Raw genomic sequence first — 18536 nt, 5'->3', positions numbered from 1 at the left:
TCAGAAAAGGAAAAAGATATTAGATGATAATAGTAATTGATTATTGGTTGATTTCTCGATAATAGCCGTTGAGACCATATCTTAAGTGAAACAAATCAGATGCACGTGTTCAGATGTCGTGTGGTTTCTCTAATGTGTGATACTGAAGGTGTAAAAAAGGACCAAAATGTATAATAGATATTGGGAGATGGGAAGAAAATGTTCATATGAAAAGGATAACAGGGAGAGGAGAGAAGGAAAGAAAAAAAGGGACAAGAAAACAATAGAACAATAGAAGGATAATGTAGAAACAAAGCTTTGTAGATAAGAAGGGATGGAGGGGAGGGGAAAGGAAAGGGAAGAATAGAAGAAGCAGAATATATCAGGTAGAGGTACAGACTCCCTATGGTGGATGCTACTGTTATGTGTGTCTGAACTGTGCCAGTAAAATAAAAAGAAAAACAGTGATTGATTAAAATAAATAAAAGCTACCCAGTCACTCATTCTGTAGTATGTGAATATTTTGATTAGACCACTGAGAAAATTTTTCCTGAAAAGATGATTCCTCTGAATAAATACTTCTCAGAAGAAGACATACAGCTGGCAAAGAAACGTATGGAAAAGCGCATAGCATTTCCAAAAGGAGGGAAGTGCAAATTAAAACCACAATGAGCTGTCATCTCATACCTGTTACCAAAGAGCAGTATGCTATTCAGCCAAAAAAGATGGGAATCCTGTTATTTGCAACAGTGCAGAGGAACCTGAAGGACATTCTGTGAAATAAACCAGACACTGATAGACAAATAATACACAACCTCATTTGTTTGTGTAATCTACAAAAAGTAACTCAGGAGCAGAGAGTTACAATTGTAGTTACCAGAGCCTGGGCATGCATAGAGATTAGAGAAATGTTGGTCAAAGGAAACAAAATTTCAGTAATGAAGGAAGAATAAGATCAAGAGCTCTATTGTTCAACATAGTGAGTATAATTAATAATAACATATGCTTTAAAATTGCAGGCATTTGGGGCTGGGGAGATAGCTCAGTAGAATAAGCATTTGCCTGGCAAGCACAAGGGCCTGAGCTCAATCACTGGTTTCCCCCAAAAAGTAAAATAAAATAAAATTGCAAGAATTAGACTTTTAGTGTTTTTACATAATTTGATATATATTACATATGCAATTGTCCATCCTATAATGTATAGCTATATTATATAATGTAAGCAGCATGCTATACATTGTAAGTATATGTTATTTTTATTTATCAGTTTAAACAAATTTGTTTTAGAAAGACAAGTTGTAAGATGGATATTGTTGTAATCACAGCAGCCTGTTCCAGGTATTTTCTGAAATACCCATTTTTGCATATCCATGGTTGGAGAGCCTTGTTTGTGTGTTGTAAGATTTAAGAGTCTTGTGCAAGATGGTATTGGATTTTATTACCATGTTGTAAAAATGGATAGTGTGATAATCATTATTGAGACACAGCTACAGATTAAAGTGATTTCTGTAAACCAGCAGTGGTTTTGCTAATATCAGCTTGTTCTATCAAGGCGCCTGTTTACGATGCATTAAATTGCCCAATTCTAGCTTGCCATGTAGACTTAATTTGTTCTCAAATTATGCCTTTTTATCCTCTACAGGTTAAAATTCTGTGTCAACAGTTGCTGGTCCAGGTGTGTGACCTGCTCCGGCTAAAGGATGGTCATCTCTTTGGACTCAGTGTTATACAAAGTAAGTCTAAGTACTTTGTTTGTTGAATTTACCCAGCTATCTCTGAAGAAGTGATATTTTTATAAGCTTAAATTCAGCATATTGTTATAAAGCTGTGATTTTCACAGTACACAAAAACTGGTTCTCAGTTTTAGTTAAGGGTTTAGCTTTTAATACAATTACTATGTATTTCTTACAAGATTAAGAGTTTTAGTTCATGTATTGACTATACTTTGAACACAAAATTTTGTTCTTATTAGAATCTAGATTTTATTTGTGATTATTTTTTCTGGGTACCTAGGATGAACTCAGGACCTTGTGCTTGCCAGGCAGGCGCTTATGCCACTGAGCTATGTCCTGGCCCTAGAAACCTAGATTTTAATGTGCATGTTCTTTTATATTTTAATGAACCAAATGATTTTATTTCTTAGTATTCAGGAAATAGCTGAAACTTAAGGAAAAGGTATATGAGATATTTTTATAGTTTATAATTTTTGATGTTATAAAATAATTTGAAGATAAAAATTAATTCCTCTATTCAATACTGATCTTATTAATTGAATCCTATTTTCTGTTTCTCTTCTCTTTCTGCAAGTCAGATTATATGGCTTAGAAGTAGAGGATCATTTTTTTCTTTATTTTGTATGTGAAGATATTTCCATGGAAATAATTCCACATAAGCTTTCTTCTCCCATAATGCCTTAGAGTTGAATTCTTAGGACTTATCTATGGCCATTTTCTATGAGCTTTTTTCTTTCAAATCATATTTTTGAAATTTCTCTAACTTAGTCTTCTGTATACCAAAAAAAAAAAAAAAAAAAAAAAAAACTCATGCTTGTTCATGTTGTCAAGATTTTTTTGTAAAATGTATTTTCTACTTGGGTGAGGCTGATCTTCTATTGCTAGAATTGGTTTATGTTGAAAGGTTTAATCTGGGTAATCTGATCACTACCATAAAATGCTTATATCTGGCAGGTTAAAAAGTGTGTCATGGTGAACTGCTAAGTCAGGCCTCTTCTCTAAAATGTAGCTGTTTTCAGTGGCTCTGCTAGGAGAGGCCACAAAACACGCCAGGGGACAGACACGCTGGGGCCCAATGAGTCAGCCGTTGGCCCTTCAGGTTCTTCCCATGGTGGTCAGAGCACCACAAGCACCAGTGCCCAGCTCTGCCCTAGTGTTAGTACAGACATCAGTCATCTTCCAGGACAAGCCGAGGAGCATTCAGAAACCCTGTAGGTTCTAAGTAACTTCTGTTCATCTGCATGCAGGTAATCCTCCTTACACCAGCCACAGCCAGATCGCTGATCTTTGTTGCTCAGCAGGTCAGTCCAAGAAAACCAGTTTACAGCTTCCTCAGGTCCCAGAACAGTGCTAAGATGGCCTCCTTACAGGAGGCTGCAGTGTGGTGAAAGAACGTTGGGACAGGAGTCAGACGTCCTGGTTCTCCTGGTTCTACCACCAACAGCCCACGTGGCTGTGGAGGCAGCACTCGGCTTCCCTCTCTGTCAGATTTTCCCAAACCAAGTAAACCCCACTGCTGTGCCAGCGTGGCAGGACGGACATGTGCTTAAGAACATTTTATTTATGAGCTATTTATGAGTTTTTAAGAGTAGTTTTAGGCCCACAGGAAGTTGAGAGAAGTGTGCAAAGTTCCCATGCAGCCTGCACTCACAGGCACTGCCTTCCTACCAGCGCCCTGAACAGGACTGCACGCCTGGTACAGCTGAGGAGCTTCCATCCACACTGTCCTCACCTGAAGATGTAGTGGGCATTTGGTCTCACAGCTGGTGTCTAGGTTCTGTGGGTTTAGACATACAATGTTACGTCATACAGCTACTGGTTAGTACACGGAAAGGTTTTACTGCTGTAAAAGCGCCTACATTTTTAGATAGATACCTAAATAGCCATTGTACACTGAATATTTGCGAAAGGTATAGTCTCTGGAGTATTAAATATTGACATGGAAAAATACAACTATTCTAATATTCTTCTCTAATGTCATATAAATGCCGTACATCGGAACATATCTGAATTTTTGAACTGTTTGAAACATAATTCCAGTTACTTGTTGCAACAATACTACCGAGATTTCCCAAATGCCTTTCTCTCAGATTCTTCAGCACCTAACATTTTACTGCTCTGTTCCTTCCATCCTGCCTACCTATTTATACACTGAATGTACTCCAATGTATATTTCCTCAAAGCAGGAATACTCTATTCTCTTGTGTGACCACAGTGTAAACCTCATAGTCAGGAAACCAATACTGATATGACCGTGACTGTCTTTTAATTTTGTCAGTTGTTATCATAGGCAAAGAAAATTTAGGCCCATAAGTTACATTTAATGGTTACATGTCAGGTCTTTCTTGATTCAGCATAGTTCCTTCATCTTCGCCTCCCATGGCCTTGGCATTTCTGCAGCGTGCGGTCAGGTTACTTTGGGCATGTCCTTCAATTCAGATTTCTTTGTTGTTTCTTTATGATGAATTCCAGTTATGCGTATTTTTGGTGGAAATACTAGGTCAGTGGTGTTTTGCCATTCTCAGTGTATGATATCCAGAGACTGAGGGCCTGCCAGTTAGCTCAGTTGTTTAAGTGCCTGCTCATGCAAAGGCAGTCAGGTGCAGGATATGGCGGTTTGAACCCCACCTCCACCTGCCTTAGCCCCGCCCTTAAGGCAGGCTGAGCCAGCCAAAAAAGAAATCCTTATAATATGTATAGACACATGGTACATATTGGTCTTTTTTGGTGATAATGTTAACCATGTTGTGTTGATATCACATATTTTTCTTCATATGCGTGAGTTCATACTAACACTTCCAATAATTTCATGAGACATCTTAACTCTTCCTCTATATTTCTTTCTTGAGCAATAAGAAACTCAGCCTATGTGTTCACTCACTTGCCAGTGTGTTGCAAATGATGTTAGGAAGGGCACAGAGAGGAGAGGCGGGAAGCTTTGGGAGAAGGAACTTCTGTGTCCTCTCTGGGCACATCGTTCTGTACAGCTTCCATGTGCTCAGCTAGCTAGAGTCTCCAGAGTCTTTAGCTGTAAAGCCCTGATCGCAGTGTCAGATGGTAGAAATACAATAGTAGTTAATAGGTATATACATGCTGCCCTGGCAGGCAGTGCCGCTTCTGCTCAGCATGCTGCTGCTTCGTGTGGAAATTCAGCAGAACACGGGTAAGCTTCAGTAGGAGCGTTTTCTGGTCTTGTCCAGTTCAGTGAAAAGGAGAAATGGGAGACAGTGTCTCCTAACCTAACAACCGCATTTGGGTAGCATCCCCTCTTTGTTGACACTGGGACTTCTCCATCATCCTTTTCATTCAAATTAGAAACCTGAATATTCCATTTCTACTCTTCTGACTTTTCCCAGTTGAACTCCAGTGTTCAGCTAGGAATAGGCAGTGTAGTTAGGCTTGTTTATTCCTGGAGTGGTCAGAGATATACTTTCCTTCAGATGTGAGTATTTTTATGCAGAACATTTCAAGAGGATGCCCCCTTGGTGATGGTTAGAAAAAGGAATTGGCATTTTAAAAAGTTAGATTTAAAACTATAGGAATGCTAAGTGCTTTTTCTCTAAAGTGTCTCTATCTCTCTGTCACTCTGTCAGTTGTTCTCTCTCTCTGCCTCTCTCCCCCCTCTTACTCCCTTTCCTTCTCCCCCCACCCGTCTTTCCCCCCCCAAGATCCCCAAGATTTCTCTTTAGGAAAAATGAAAAATTTTGTGGCATCTTGTTTTCATGTTTAGATGATTTTTATATCACATCCTGTTTGCTTTATAAATAGCTATCAGTCCCTTGAAAGGAATATTTTGGCATTCATGCTTGTTTTGCATAAGGTTCTTTTCTTCCCCCTAGATTGGTTCCAGAGGCAGTGCAAGTAATGGTTTATCATTTTGTCATGTGTTTTGCTATGGGGAGACAGAGAATGAATATTCTTAAAGATTATTTTTCACAAGCAGGAGGCAGAAAGAGGCTCTCATCGCTGCTGCCTAATGTCTCCCATAGCAGTTAAGATATTTCTGCCCTGTTTCATTATTTGGCACTTATAAGGGCAGTCTTTTGTGAGCTACACAAATTCATGTTTTTCTAAAACTAATACTACAGTGTTTGAAGTTAGATTCCTACGTTATAATGATCCTAGAAAGGGGAAAGAAAAGCAGGAGTTGGAAACTAATGTTTCTTCTAAACATTACATAGATCACCAGTATGAGTTCTATATTGCAGAAGCAAAAAATGGGTAATCTCATTAATGTGTAGCTTACAGAACCTTTTATCCTTTAGTGTCTTATTGAGCTTTCTTGGTGGTATAAATTCAGACTGCATTCCCATATCTTGATGCATTTTTAAAGTTGTTATCTCTGAATATTCTTTTTAAAAATGTGTCTTTTCTTTAGTGTTTTATCTCCTTTTTTCAATGTACAGATAATGAACATGTGTACATGGAAATGCAACAAAAGCTTTATAAGTATTGTCCAAAAGAGTGGAAGAAAGAGGCCAGCAAGGTACGACAATGCGAAGTCACCTGGGTGAGGCTACATTTAGGAGCAAAATTATTTTGATGTTTTTAAACAAGTTTATCTGAATTTTTATATATTAGAAAAAACTCTTAAGCAATACTTCATTCTGTAAAGATTGGGGAAAGAAATTATAAATTGTAAGATGTTAGGTATAATGATATATTTTGAATGTCTATAAATAATATTGGGTAATAAATTTTTTAGCAATATCAGAATAACACTTTGAAAGTAAAAGAAAAGTTATTTCTTGTGGTTGTGTTATCAAAACTTGTGCTGGAATTTATTAGTAATTAATGCTACTTTTACTATACATATATTTGATCCTTCATATTTCATTATACCAGATCCCTTATTTAGTAATTATAAATTCTGTTTATGTGGGAGAACATTCACGAGGAAATTTGCATAGAGTTTCCAAGATCACCCTCCTAAATCAGAATAAAGTCATAATACTTAATCCCAGATCTACCAGTTTGTAGTTAAGAATTCTCAGGATAAAGGGGAAGACTACTTCAAAGCCAGCTACAAATAAGAAGCATGACTGTCTGAGTAAACAAACAGAATTTGGTATGTGGAATGTCAAGGGAACAAGAGGACATTTGTAATAAGGAGCAAATGGTCACCACAGGGGACAGAGCTGAGCTGGGAGCTGGATCTCAGCTAGAAATTTCCATGGTATTATTTTTATCCTCCCGTATGTTGTCATTGGCATTACTTTGACTAGCAATCAGAAGAGGGTTGGTGCCCTGTTTGGCTTTGTAACTTCCTAGTTTCTCAGGAACCTGCTATCCACAGGGGTCAGTTGCCCAGTGTTCAGCGCTCCCTATGACTACAATTAGCCCAAGCCCTTCCCTGCTGAAAAAGCATCTGGCAAACAGTGCTAAAATGGAGACTTTTGAAATTCATTTGTGAAGTAACTTATTTTGAATAGCTTGTTTTTTATGCATATCTTTGTTTCAGGGCATTGACCAGTTTGGGCCTCCCATGATTATACATTTCCGAGTACAGTACTATGTGGAAAACGGCAGACTGATCAGGTATGAGGACAAGGAGAAGTGCAAGCCTCCTGCCTCCCACAGCACTTCTGACAACACACCAGCGTTCTGGTGTTCCACTTCTGGGAACATACGCTCTGTAACAGCAGCATTGTTTTCTTTTTTAGTCTTTCTGCATACTCACATACCTTTGGTTCCTAAACATAGGTGTTGTAGACACTGAATGAATATTTGTTGAATAAATAAATGGTAATGGTAAATTGTGAATGAAAACATTATCACTATCACTAGCTATCATTTTCTTTATTCCACATTTTCACGAACAAATAGTCATAAAGAAGAAGCAGTTTTGTGAAGAGTGGAGAGCTTGATTAAAGGATTATTTTCTTTTCCAGGGATGGAGTGGGTAGGGTAGGAAATGGAGAAAGGCCTTCTTTTTAGCCGGGTTTCCATTCATATTTGGGGTCTTGCTTCTCTTCTAATGACTGATTCAGAGCCGGGGTTAAGCCCAGTGGAGCTCTTGTGGTACTGAGGTAGGTCTTGGCAAGGGCAGGCCATCGACGGTTTTTGCTCAGGGCTGGGCGCATGAACCATGCTCATGATGCAGACTCAGAATCTCTCAGTTTTAAAGCCTGGTTCATTTTGTATAGGAGGATTCAGTGCTGAAAAACTTTCAGAGGTACTTTTTTTTTTGCCTAAGAGAAAACTGTAGGAAATGTGACCTCTGCTTCACCTTGGTTTTTTTGGTTTTTAGTTTTTTAGGGTTGGTTTGGGTTTTGGGTTTTTTTTTTGTTGTTGTTGTTGTTGTTTTGATTTTTTGAGACAGGGTTGGTTGTACTGTGCTGTTGAGGCTGGCCTTGAGGTCACTTTGTACGCAAGGCTGTCCTTGAACACACGGCGATCATCCTGCTCAGCTGCCTGAGTGCCAGACTTACAGGCCTGCTCCATCACCCCTAGCTTTGCTTTGTTTTTAAACTTTGGTAAAGGCCATGTGAAAGAGAAAAAGGTACCTCAGCTAGTGAGTTATGTGACAGATTAGTTCTTGATAGTGTTTTATATCACTGCCTGATGCAAATTAAAGCCAAAAGACATCAGCCCTTGAAGAATTTTATTTAAAGCTTAGGAAACTTCATTAGGCTGAATTTACCTAAAATAAATTTTTCTTCTTATTTACCTTTGAGGAATGCTCTAGAAAGAAAGAAAATTTATTAGTTAACTACTAATTAACTCCCTGGGGCTTAATGAGTGTTGAATTCATCCCCTCTGCCTTTCCCCTCAAGGATGAACCAGTACAAACAGTGTGTGGTCAGCATTATGAAAAGACGTGCTCAGAAAGTACTGGGTCCCCAGGGGAATAAGTCTATGAATGCTTTATGTTTAAGCTCTTCATACTTGGTTAAAATAAACCCATGTTTATATTATCATCTGAAAAACTATGAATCTCAGGTAAACTCAGCTTACTGTAACGGGAGACAAATAAGCTTATTAAAATATAAATCTATGCACACACTTCTAACTGTGTTTTTACTTTGATCACAAACATCCTGTTTACCCATAAAGTTGTTTTTTATTTTTTTAACCAGGTTTTTCCCTACTCTGCACTTCTTGCTCAGCACGTTTAGTTAGTGGCGATTGTATTTCTGGCCTCAGTGGATTTTGCAATGAGCATTTCTTTTTGTGGAGGCAATCGTGATGGTTTTGAGGAGGCTTATGAAAATGTACCCATAAAGTAACATTCACTTAATATGAGACAAAAACATTCAAGGGTGGCTTTCAGTTTATTCATTCTCAGGGAATTACAAACACAAAAAGGACTCTAGGTGTGCAGATTTTTTTCAGGAAGGCATATAAACAAACATTTGTAAAAGAGCCTTAGAGTATTTGTAATGTGCTTAACTAAGAAACAAAGTTTTAAAAATTACAGCAAAACATAAAAGCCGGAATCCTGGCTCATACTATTCTCATTTATATCCCACACAGCACTATGGTGGCAGAAATTTCAAAATGCAGACAACAAGTGTGTGAGCTTCTCAGTTCTCTCTGTTCAGGGCTGTGTTTACCATGTCAGAGGGAGTTTTTCAGACCCTTTCCCCTCCTCTGAGAAAATCAAGCGTGATGAGCTGAGGAGAGACTGTTTGCAGCTTGGGCAGCCTGACTTGGTGTTCCAGCGTCTATGACCTGAGTGATGCAGGTCCTAGCTGTGACCACCCTGTTTCAGGAGGTGGGCGGGGGAGCAGGAGCAGGCTCCTGTCAGCAGATGGAAAGCAGCGCTTGGGCTGTTTACGTGCCTTCTGTCGCATTGTTCCACCAGACTGTGACTTCTGCTTTCTTCTATTTTCCTAGTGACAGAGCAGCAAGATACTATTATTACTGGCACCTGAGAAAACAAGTCCTTCATTCTCAGTGTGTGCTCCGAGAGGAGGCCTACTTCCTACTGGCAGCCTTCGCCCTGCAGGCTGATCTTGGAAACTTCAAAAGGAACAAGCACTATGGAAAATACTTTGAGCCCGAGGCTTACTTCCCATCTTGGGTAGGCACTGTTTCCAGACTTTAATGAGGGGTTTTCTCAAGTGCATTTCTAGTTCATTGTGCTGCTCTCTGCTCCTTCATGTGATGGGAACCCACATGTTCTGTGACCGGTGCTCATGATGCCCAGCTAGAAACCTAACACTCGAGAGCTGGACACACGCGATGTCTTGAGGTCCTCAGTGGGCAGCTGGCTGATGGGCAGGGCACTGCTCCTCCTCAGCACAGTGGAGCGTGAGGTTGCCAGCCTCCTTTCAGCATGTACACACTTGACTGTGGCCTTCTTACCCACCTTTCATGAAGCTGCATTTTCCCCCTTTGAAGAGAAAAACATTATTTCTTCAAGGATGAGATCATTCACAGTTTTCCTAGGCTGAGAAAATAAATCTTAAGTCAATTTCTCACTCCAACTCCGTGTCCTTTCTTCACATGACAGGAACCACCCCTTGCATCAGTGGGAAAATGTAGGTTGTGCTAGCATGAACTGTCTCACCCTGGTCCTGTCTGTCTTATCTTCCCTGAGTCTGCTGTGTCTTCTCTCTTCTGTGGTGTCACCTCTTGTCAAACTCACTCCTTTGGTCAAAACACACTAAACTTGATGCTACCCACGTACCCTCGAGAAAGAGGAGCCACCTCCTTCGGCTGCCTCCTCAGGAAGGCCTGTAAAAGCCGTGTATACTTGGTATGTGTATTCCTCAAGCCACTTCCTTCAGCCTTCCTTTCCTACCAGCCTACTTACTCAGTGCTGTCGGTAAGATCACCAGGGGCCTCAGTACAGCTGAATCCAGAGAATACCCTTCACTTCTTTTCCCGAATTTGGCAGCTATACTTTGCTATATACTATACAGTGATGCTTTGCTGTATAATATATTGTACAGCTCACATCTGGGGAGATTTCATCCAAATCCATGTACATTCAGGTAACTCCCAGTTCTGTTTCTTTCCAGTCTCTTAGGTAGCTTTCACCAGGTTCCTCAAACTCAAAATGTCCTACATCAAATTCATCTTCCCACCTCACTTCAGTGTAATCCTAGCTCTGTGTAGGGCCCACTGCCCAAAATCTGGAGTCATGTGAACTCCTGCTTGTCAGAGAATTCCTCCCTGTCCACTGCTTTCTCCAGATGAGCACTGAACTCCCCCCATCCCCATGGCTATAATTTTGGAAGAATTAGATAGGACCCAGAACCTGCAGATGAGCTGATACTGGGTATATTTTAGGGTACCAGTCATTTTGCAAGCATAAGCTAGGAGGTACACAAAATCATGCACTCTTGCATGGGATATTTTTCTTGGGGACTTAATAGCCAGAAGAACCCATTTTCCCCATTTCTCTTCATTTTTTGTTTTTAGATATGCAGCACTACCCCAGATGGAGTTTGTAGCTTATAGTATTAGCTGATTAAGCCAGTAACATACAGATGGTGAAAGCAGAACAAAAGTAGGACTTTTCCAGTGGAAATTAGCCAGCTTGCATAGCCTATTTTAAACTCTCACCCTTCCATCTCACCCTTCCATCATTTGGGGTGGGAGTTGTACTTGCATGCCTCCAACAAATGCTCCATTGCACGCCCCCTTATGTCCCAACAGGTTGTTTCCAAGAGGGGCAAGGACTACATCCTGAAGCACATTCCAAACATGCACAAAGATCAGTTTGCACTGACTGCTTCCGAGGCCCATCTTAAATATATCAAAGAAGCTGTCCGGCTGGATGACGTCGCTGTTCACTACTACAGGTTGTATAAGGTACAGAGCTGCGCTGTGTCTGTGGTTCTGAGGAGAGCACTCCTAGTCAGCATTTCAGTCATCTTGAAAACTGTGATTTCCTTTTTAAAACAGGCTCTCTTCCCAGGACTTCACCATGTCCTTCACATTAAGCTATATCCCCAAACCCTTTTTTAAAAAAGGAATTACACAGTGTTGAGACAGTGTCTCACTAAGTTACTAAGTTGCCTGGGCTTGGTTTGAACTTGGCAGTCCTCCTGCCTTAACTTCCCAGAGTGCTGAGAGTACAGGCATGTGCTAGCAAGCCCTGATAAACTGGCTTTTTAATGTTTCATTAACATACAAATGGTGATCAAAATGTATGATGACTATTTCAATTTTTAAAAGTTATTACAAGTAAAAGACACATTGTTATTAATCCCATTAAAATACCCCCCTTCGCGTAGAACACAGGTTTTCCACCTTTCTTGCCATTTTCAGAAGTAGTTCTAGAAGTTCTCTTTCACAAGTGTCTGTAGGAGGTGTGGTCAGAAATACGGTAAGCTGCCGCGCCGGCCGCCTCCGGGTGCGCTGAGCCGGCGGTGGAGTCCGAAACCCAGCACTTGGGAGGCAGAAATCAGGAGGATCGCTACTAATGTGGGCTATGTAGTGAGACCCTGCCCAAAGAAAAAGAAAAGAAAGAAAACCTTAAAAAAAAAAAAAAAAAAATACAGTGAGCGCTGCAGCCGAGTGCAGTGCATGGAAAGGCAGCTTCCTGCAACATGGCGGTGTGTTCTCATCCACCTCATGCTGCGTTCTGGCGCCCGGCCATTCCTGACTCTCCCAAAGTCAAAATAACCCTAAAAGATACACGTTTCCAATCAATTTGGGACACAGAGGCAGCCATGACAGAGCAATTGAAGACGCTGGTGGGTCATTCTGTCAAGTGATGGTGTTTTCTTCTGGTCAAGAATGAGGATGAAGCATTTCTCTCTTTTTTCTTTTCTTGATCTTAATAGTGAGGTAAACAAATGGTTACAAGTTGTGTGACTTTTTAGGATAATGGAATAGTTTTTTTTCTCCACCCCAAATGTGCTGCTCTGCTTTGGGGAGTAACATTTAAACTCGTATTTAATTTTGCTTAGAGTCAGGCCACACCCACAGTGCATCCAGCAGTCTCAAGAGCTTAAGCTCATGTTTATGGAGTATGAGGTTTATTGCGCACACTTTGTATTTCTTTTCTTGTTTTTTTTAATCTTTGTAACTTATGAGAGTGAAACTATAATCACTGTTCTACAGAACTGAGGCTTAGGAGGTTAAGTAGTACCTGAGATGGTAGAACCAAGTGGCAGAGCCAGGTTCAGCCCAGCCCTTGGTGACAAAGCTCCTGAGCACGAACCAGGCTCTGCACTCACCTCACTCTCTTAAGTCCTTAGTCCTTTGTATCCTGTGCATGCAGAGGCTCATTTTTCTTTTTATTTATTTATTTATTTTGTATTTTAGGTAAGGGTCTACCGGGTGTTCAGGGTCCCACTACTAGATCAGACTTGTAGTGATCTGCCTGTTTACAGCCTCACAAGTGCTGGGATTACTGGGTGCCCCCAGTCTCAACTGCCATCTCAGTGCGTTCTGCGGGTGGGGCCTGCACAGCAGGCCCAGGGATTGAACCTCTGGTCCCTGCACCTGCCTGCAGGCACTTTGATCCACTGAGCTATTTGGCCAGCCCTTAAAGCTCATTTTTCTAACCTGGCCAGAAGTCAGTTGCCCAAACAAGAATGGGGTAGAGCACCTCACATGATTTATCATCTTCTCACCTTCTGTCCCCACCCCTGTCCGTGCTCCCCAAGTACACCTCCTTGGCAGGAGCTCCTGAATCTCCATGAATGCCTCCAAACCAAAGGGATGAAGTAGTTCAGAACATGGTCCATTGGGCCTGACTGCCTAGGATTGAATCCCAGCTTGGCTTCTTCCTGTGGGACCTTGGGCGAATTATTTAACCAATGTGTTTCAATATCCCCATAATTAACTGGGATCAGGAACCTACTCCTTAAGATGGCAGCAATGAAGACGATCTAAAACTGTGCCCGTCACACTTTAAACTTGCTATTGTTACTATTATTACTGTGTTTATTATCTCTACTGTACCCTTTATGTTAAAATTAGCATAACCTGTACCATTGGAGACTGGGCTGTATTTGGTTTGTAGTGCTGGGTAATCTTTCTAGCTGGTTCCAAAAATTAATTAATTGATTAATTTATTAAGCTTTTTATAAAAATGTATTTGATTCAGGGTCTCACTACACAGCTCAGATTCATAATGATCCTCCTGTTTCAACCTTCCCAGCACTAGGATTACAGGTGTGCATGCCTGGTCTTGGTGGTCGGCAGTGGGGACAGCACGGCATGTGGTAGTGGGGCTCAAACCTGACTTCTTGCACTTGCCTAGGCAGTCACTTAGACTGCTGAGCTTTCTCCATGGCCCTTTAATTCATTCGTTCATTCATTCACTCTCATTCATTTATTCATTCAGTACTAAGTCTCACTATGCAGCTGAGACTCGTAGTGATCCTCCTGTCCCAGCTTCCCCAGGCCTGGGATTACAGGTGTGTTCCACCATATACCTGGTTTCGGTGGCTGGCATGGCATGCATAGTATGCAGTACTGGGGATCAAACCTGGGTCCTTCTGCTTGCCAGGCAGTCACTTAGACCTCTGAGCTGTGTCCCCAGCCCCAAAAATTTAGTAAGTGGCCAGCAACTGGTCTCTGTATTCCTTCCACCCCTTCCTTGACCTCTCGCTCCTGAAAAGATGTACTGTGACTTGAAAGGCACAATTAAGGTCTGTAGAATCTTTTGGAGTGAATTCCTAAAAGACTGACTTGGGACTTTTCCCCCTATTGTGGCACTTCATTTTACATGGAAAAAAAAATGTCAACAAATAACATTTTTAATAATCAGCTTATATTTTAAGATATATTAGAAGTGTGAAAAATACATTAGAAAGATTCTGGCTTTTTGAAATTAGACATCACTTAGAAGCCCTATGTCACTATTCATGATTGCTGGGGTCCTGGGCCATTGCAGCTATAATCCTGGGCCATCTATTACGTGGGAGCAGTGCTGTGAACTCCAGCAGTTGGGAGGGTCGTGGGGTGATGAACATGAAATGCTAACACGGTGGGCTCCCTGGCACGTTAGCAGATGCTTGGTAATTAGTCAGTGCTTCTTGCCTCACTTGCCGAGGAAACTTGCTACTTTAAAGAATTCTATTAATAATCTTTTAGTGAAGTAAAAATACCCAGTTTGTCTTTCTGCAAGATTTAATTTTTAAATTTTGCTTAGCATGTGGTTCTTTCTACATGACATAGAAAGTGACTTGCTTGTCTGCTTGAAATAAGATATTTAGTAACAATGTGATTAAAGTGGCTGATTAGATATTGTCACATGAAGGGCAGTTTTCATCCTTTGGAGAAATCAAGAGGCAGCCATTAAATCTGATGCATTTAGGGTTTATTGATGCAAAAAGGGTAGACAGGGCAGGGAGCATTCTGGGAAGAAAAAACAAAAGTGCTTTGTGTCCTTTCCCCCACCAGTAAACACCTCACATGTGAACAACCAGCATTTTATGGGCAGAGTCTTATTTCAGAAAGCAATCGGTACAGCTGGGCTGGGAAATTGACCACAGTTTAAATAGTGATGGATTGGCCTCTCCTGTTAAATCTTACACTGCATGTGCCTTTCTGACATAAAAAATGCAGGAGTTGGAAAAGAATAGTCCAAACACTGAAAATAGGCTATGCCTTCTCTATGCCAAGGGGAGATACATTCTCTAAAAATATCTCTTTCCATGGTATTGAGGAGTGTTGTGCACACATCCATTTATTGTTTCAAGATACCTCGTGATGAAAATATTTTAGTTATTAAGTAACTCTTATTATTCCATTTTGAACTTCATTCCTTAAATGTATTTACAGATGAGTACATAAAAGATGTGGCCAAATTTCCGAGTACCTTTTTAATTGTAGAATTTTTTCCTTATGTTATAGTTTCAGTTTTACATGTTACAGTTTACAGTTTAACTAGAAGAATGTATATCATACTGGCAAGCAATAATTGAGTTTCTTAAAAATACATATTTCCAAACTAAATATAAAAGATAATTGTATTATCTGTTGTCATGAGACAATCATAACTGTTTAGTCACTTGCCTGCAATTTGGTTTCATGGAGCTGTAAAATTAGTCCTGTTTTAAATATATATAAAGTTTGATACCTCTCAGACTGTAACTATGAAATTAGAGGAGTGAGTAAGCCTAAGATGGAAGGTGAAAAATAAATCAAATGATGCAAAAGCAGCAAAAAATAGTGTTACCTTCTAGAGCTCTCAATAGCATAAGTGTTTAGAGTATTGTCAGAGTGAACGTGCGTATACTATAGTGACCATGCTAAAATTTGAACTCTAAGGATACAAAATGTATTATATGCCATTATTAATTTAGCATATGCTTATGGTTTTCTGAACTCTTATTGGATACTAGGCATATGGAAAGACTTGAGCAAAGTTATTGTAAGTCAGATGCTTTTAAATTGCAGAATCTCTTTCTATTTCTTTGATGCTGAAGTATTCATTTCTGAAGTATTCATTTGGAAAAATACTCTTTTTTTCATACAATTTTATTCTAACAGGATAAAAGGGAGATCGAAGCTTCGCTGACCCTAGGGCTGACCATGCGAGGAATACAGATTTTTCAGGTGGGTGAATGAGAAAGAAGTGTCAGCTGGTCTTGACCGCATCTTACGTGTAAGCACACTCCCGAGGGATGTCTCCAGCCACTGCTTCCTGTTTGTCTCGCACAGATGTTGAATGATACAGGTTGGGCGAAGTGACTCAACCTGATGCTTGCCAGGAGTGAGTTCCCCGTAGTAGGAAACAGGCCGGAGAGTAGCCCAGATGCGTCACCACCACATCACTAACAGATCGTTACTACCCTAACATTTCTTTGCATGTCATTGATTTTTCAGTGTTCTCTTTTATCCCACAGAACAGTTAATAAGTGTGGAGAGAAAAATGGCATTTTAATATGAGGTCTGGCTAGACATTTTAATTTCTGCTGCACTTATGTGATAAAACTTGTCCCTGGAAGGTGGTATGCCATTGTCCTACAGGGAGGGAAAATACCTTTCCACAAAACATTAGGATGCTCTAAGGATGTCTTACCTTTAATGTAGGCAGAATATCCAGTTATGAAAGTCAGTCTCTTACTACTTTTCTGGTATGCCTGAATTTTTGGACTTCTTATTTAAATTGTGTGGATAGGCCAGAAGGGAAAAGATTCCCTTCAGACAGCCAGTTCATGCAGTTGCCAGGAACCCAGTGCTATGGAATTTTATCACTAATCTTTTAATTACTATCTTTACCTTTCCAAAGAGAATTTCAGAAGTCTTTCAGATTTTAATTACTGAATTTTAGCTGGGGAAGACTTTAGAGCGATCTTAGAGTTATAACTCCACGTGCATTGTAATTCTTTTCACAGAATCTTGATGAAGAGAAGCAATTACTGTATGACTTCCCCTGGACAAATGTTGGAAAGTTGGTCTTTGTGGTAAGTTCAAAATAACTAATTTTAAAAAATAATATTCTTACAAATTTGGGGCTTTGTATATTTGGGTGTGTGTGTGTGTGTGTGTGTGTGTGTGTGTGTTTGGTTTTATTTTTAAAACATTTTGTATCAGGCACAAAAGTTATTTTTTAAAACTTGAAACCGAAGAAAATTTACTCTCCTGTATTCTTATGGTCCTTGTCATTTGTATCCTAATGAGCTTAAAATCAAAGAATCTTAAAGCCGAAGAATTGTCTGATTGTAACGTGCGCCTGCTCTTTATCACGCGACCCTGTTATTCCAGCTGCAGAAGCAGTGTGGGAAAAGTACAGGATGAGTTCATCAAACAGAATTACCGTTTTAAAAAAACAGCAGAAGAATTGGAACGCAGAAAGCTGTAATCACAGGGTGAATTACCCTTAGTGTAGACGTTGGCTGCTTCTTTTGGAAGTTGTTTCTTTTGAACAAAGAATAAAGAGTAATAAAAAAAAGATATTTCTATTAATATCTCACTATTTAAAACTCATCATTATAAAGAAAAGTCTACAGTACTTAACAGGAAAAGTACTTTTATTTTTAGAATATTGAAAATGATACACTTGCTTTTGTGAGAGAAAATTCTTGATTTTTCCCAGCTATTTCTTTACTTCACCAGTTATATCCATTTTATTGGCAGAGTTCAAAGAATTAAAGTTCATAATGTATACATCTGGTGGTCATTAAAACCCATAATTCTGCTTTGTTCAGAAATTACTGGAAAAAAATATACTCAGAAAGGAAGACGCTAAGGATTTGTAGACATACACTTCTCTCCTGTAGGCAGACAGCCTATTTAAATAAAAGGTGGCACTGACTCCAGGCTGAGCGGAGTCCACAGGCCTATTTGGGGCTTCCTGTCATCTGAACTCCGTGGGCCCTGTTTGGTCTGATCTTGCGTCAGTCACATGGCGAGTGGGGCTTGCCCTATTCCTTCCTCACTGGAGCTTGTGTCCAAGCTCTGTAAAGGCTCTGAGGTGTTTGAAAATGAGCAGTACCCCACATGCCCTTCTGATAGCCCAAAGTCAGTAGTGATGAGCTGTATTTATGAAGTTGTATCAGTTATATTTTAGAAGCTTGTTAAAGTAATTAATGCAACTAGAAATGAAAATGGTGAAATCAGAATGGATACTGCTAAAATCCAGAAAATGATTAGCAACTGTTCCACAAACATATATGCTGCATAATTGAAGAACTCTGAACTCTGAATGGAGACAGTCTTAGATACATGTTAATTGCCAAAACTGGATTAAGAAGACTTTAACAAGCAATGTAATTAAAGTGTTAATAATATAAAACTACAGGGCTGGGGAGATGGCTCAGTAGAATAAGTGCTTGCCTGGCAAGTTCAAGGGCCTGAGTTCAATCCCCAGTTCCATCAAAACAAAACAAAAACAAAAAATCCCTTATACTTTAAAAAAAATTTTAAAAATTAAAAAAAGGGGGGGCTGGTGAGATGGCTCAGTGG

At 39.9% G+C, this 18536-nt stretch overlaps 1 protein-coding gene across 2 annotated transcripts in view; it reads left to right on the top strand.

Annotated features, from left to right (window-relative positions):
* Positions 1-18536, top strand: part of Frmd6 (FERM domain containing 6) — a 78443-nt gene that overhangs the window by 41116 nt on the left and 18791 nt on the right. Inside the window, exons 3-9 of one of the 2 annotated variants that reach the window (XM_004638753.2) lie at positions 1622-1712; positions 6119-6198; positions 7174-7250; positions 9552-9738; positions 11322-11477; positions 16119-16184; positions 16967-17035. In XM_004638753.2, coding sequence (XP_004638810.1) covers positions 1622-1712; positions 6119-6198; positions 7174-7250; positions 9552-9738; positions 11322-11477; positions 16119-16184; positions 16967-17035 — 726 coding nt within the window. Of the gene's footprint in view, positions 1-1621; positions 1713-6118; positions 6223-7173; positions 7251-9551; positions 9739-11321; positions 11478-16118; positions 16185-16966; positions 17036-18536 lie in introns of both variants that reach the window. The other variant, XM_004638752.2, reaches the window with a different exon arrangement.

Source organism: Octodon degus, unplaced genomic scaffold (genome assembly GCF_000260255.1).
Source record: "Octodon degus isolate 3935 unplaced genomic scaffold, OctDeg1.0 scaffold00102, whole genome shotgun sequence".
Lineage (NCBI taxonomy): Eukaryota > Metazoa > Chordata > Mammalia > Rodentia > Octodontidae > Octodon > Octodon degus.
Note: the sequence above shows the minus strand (reverse complement) of the source record. Positions and strands in the feature narration are given on the sequence as shown.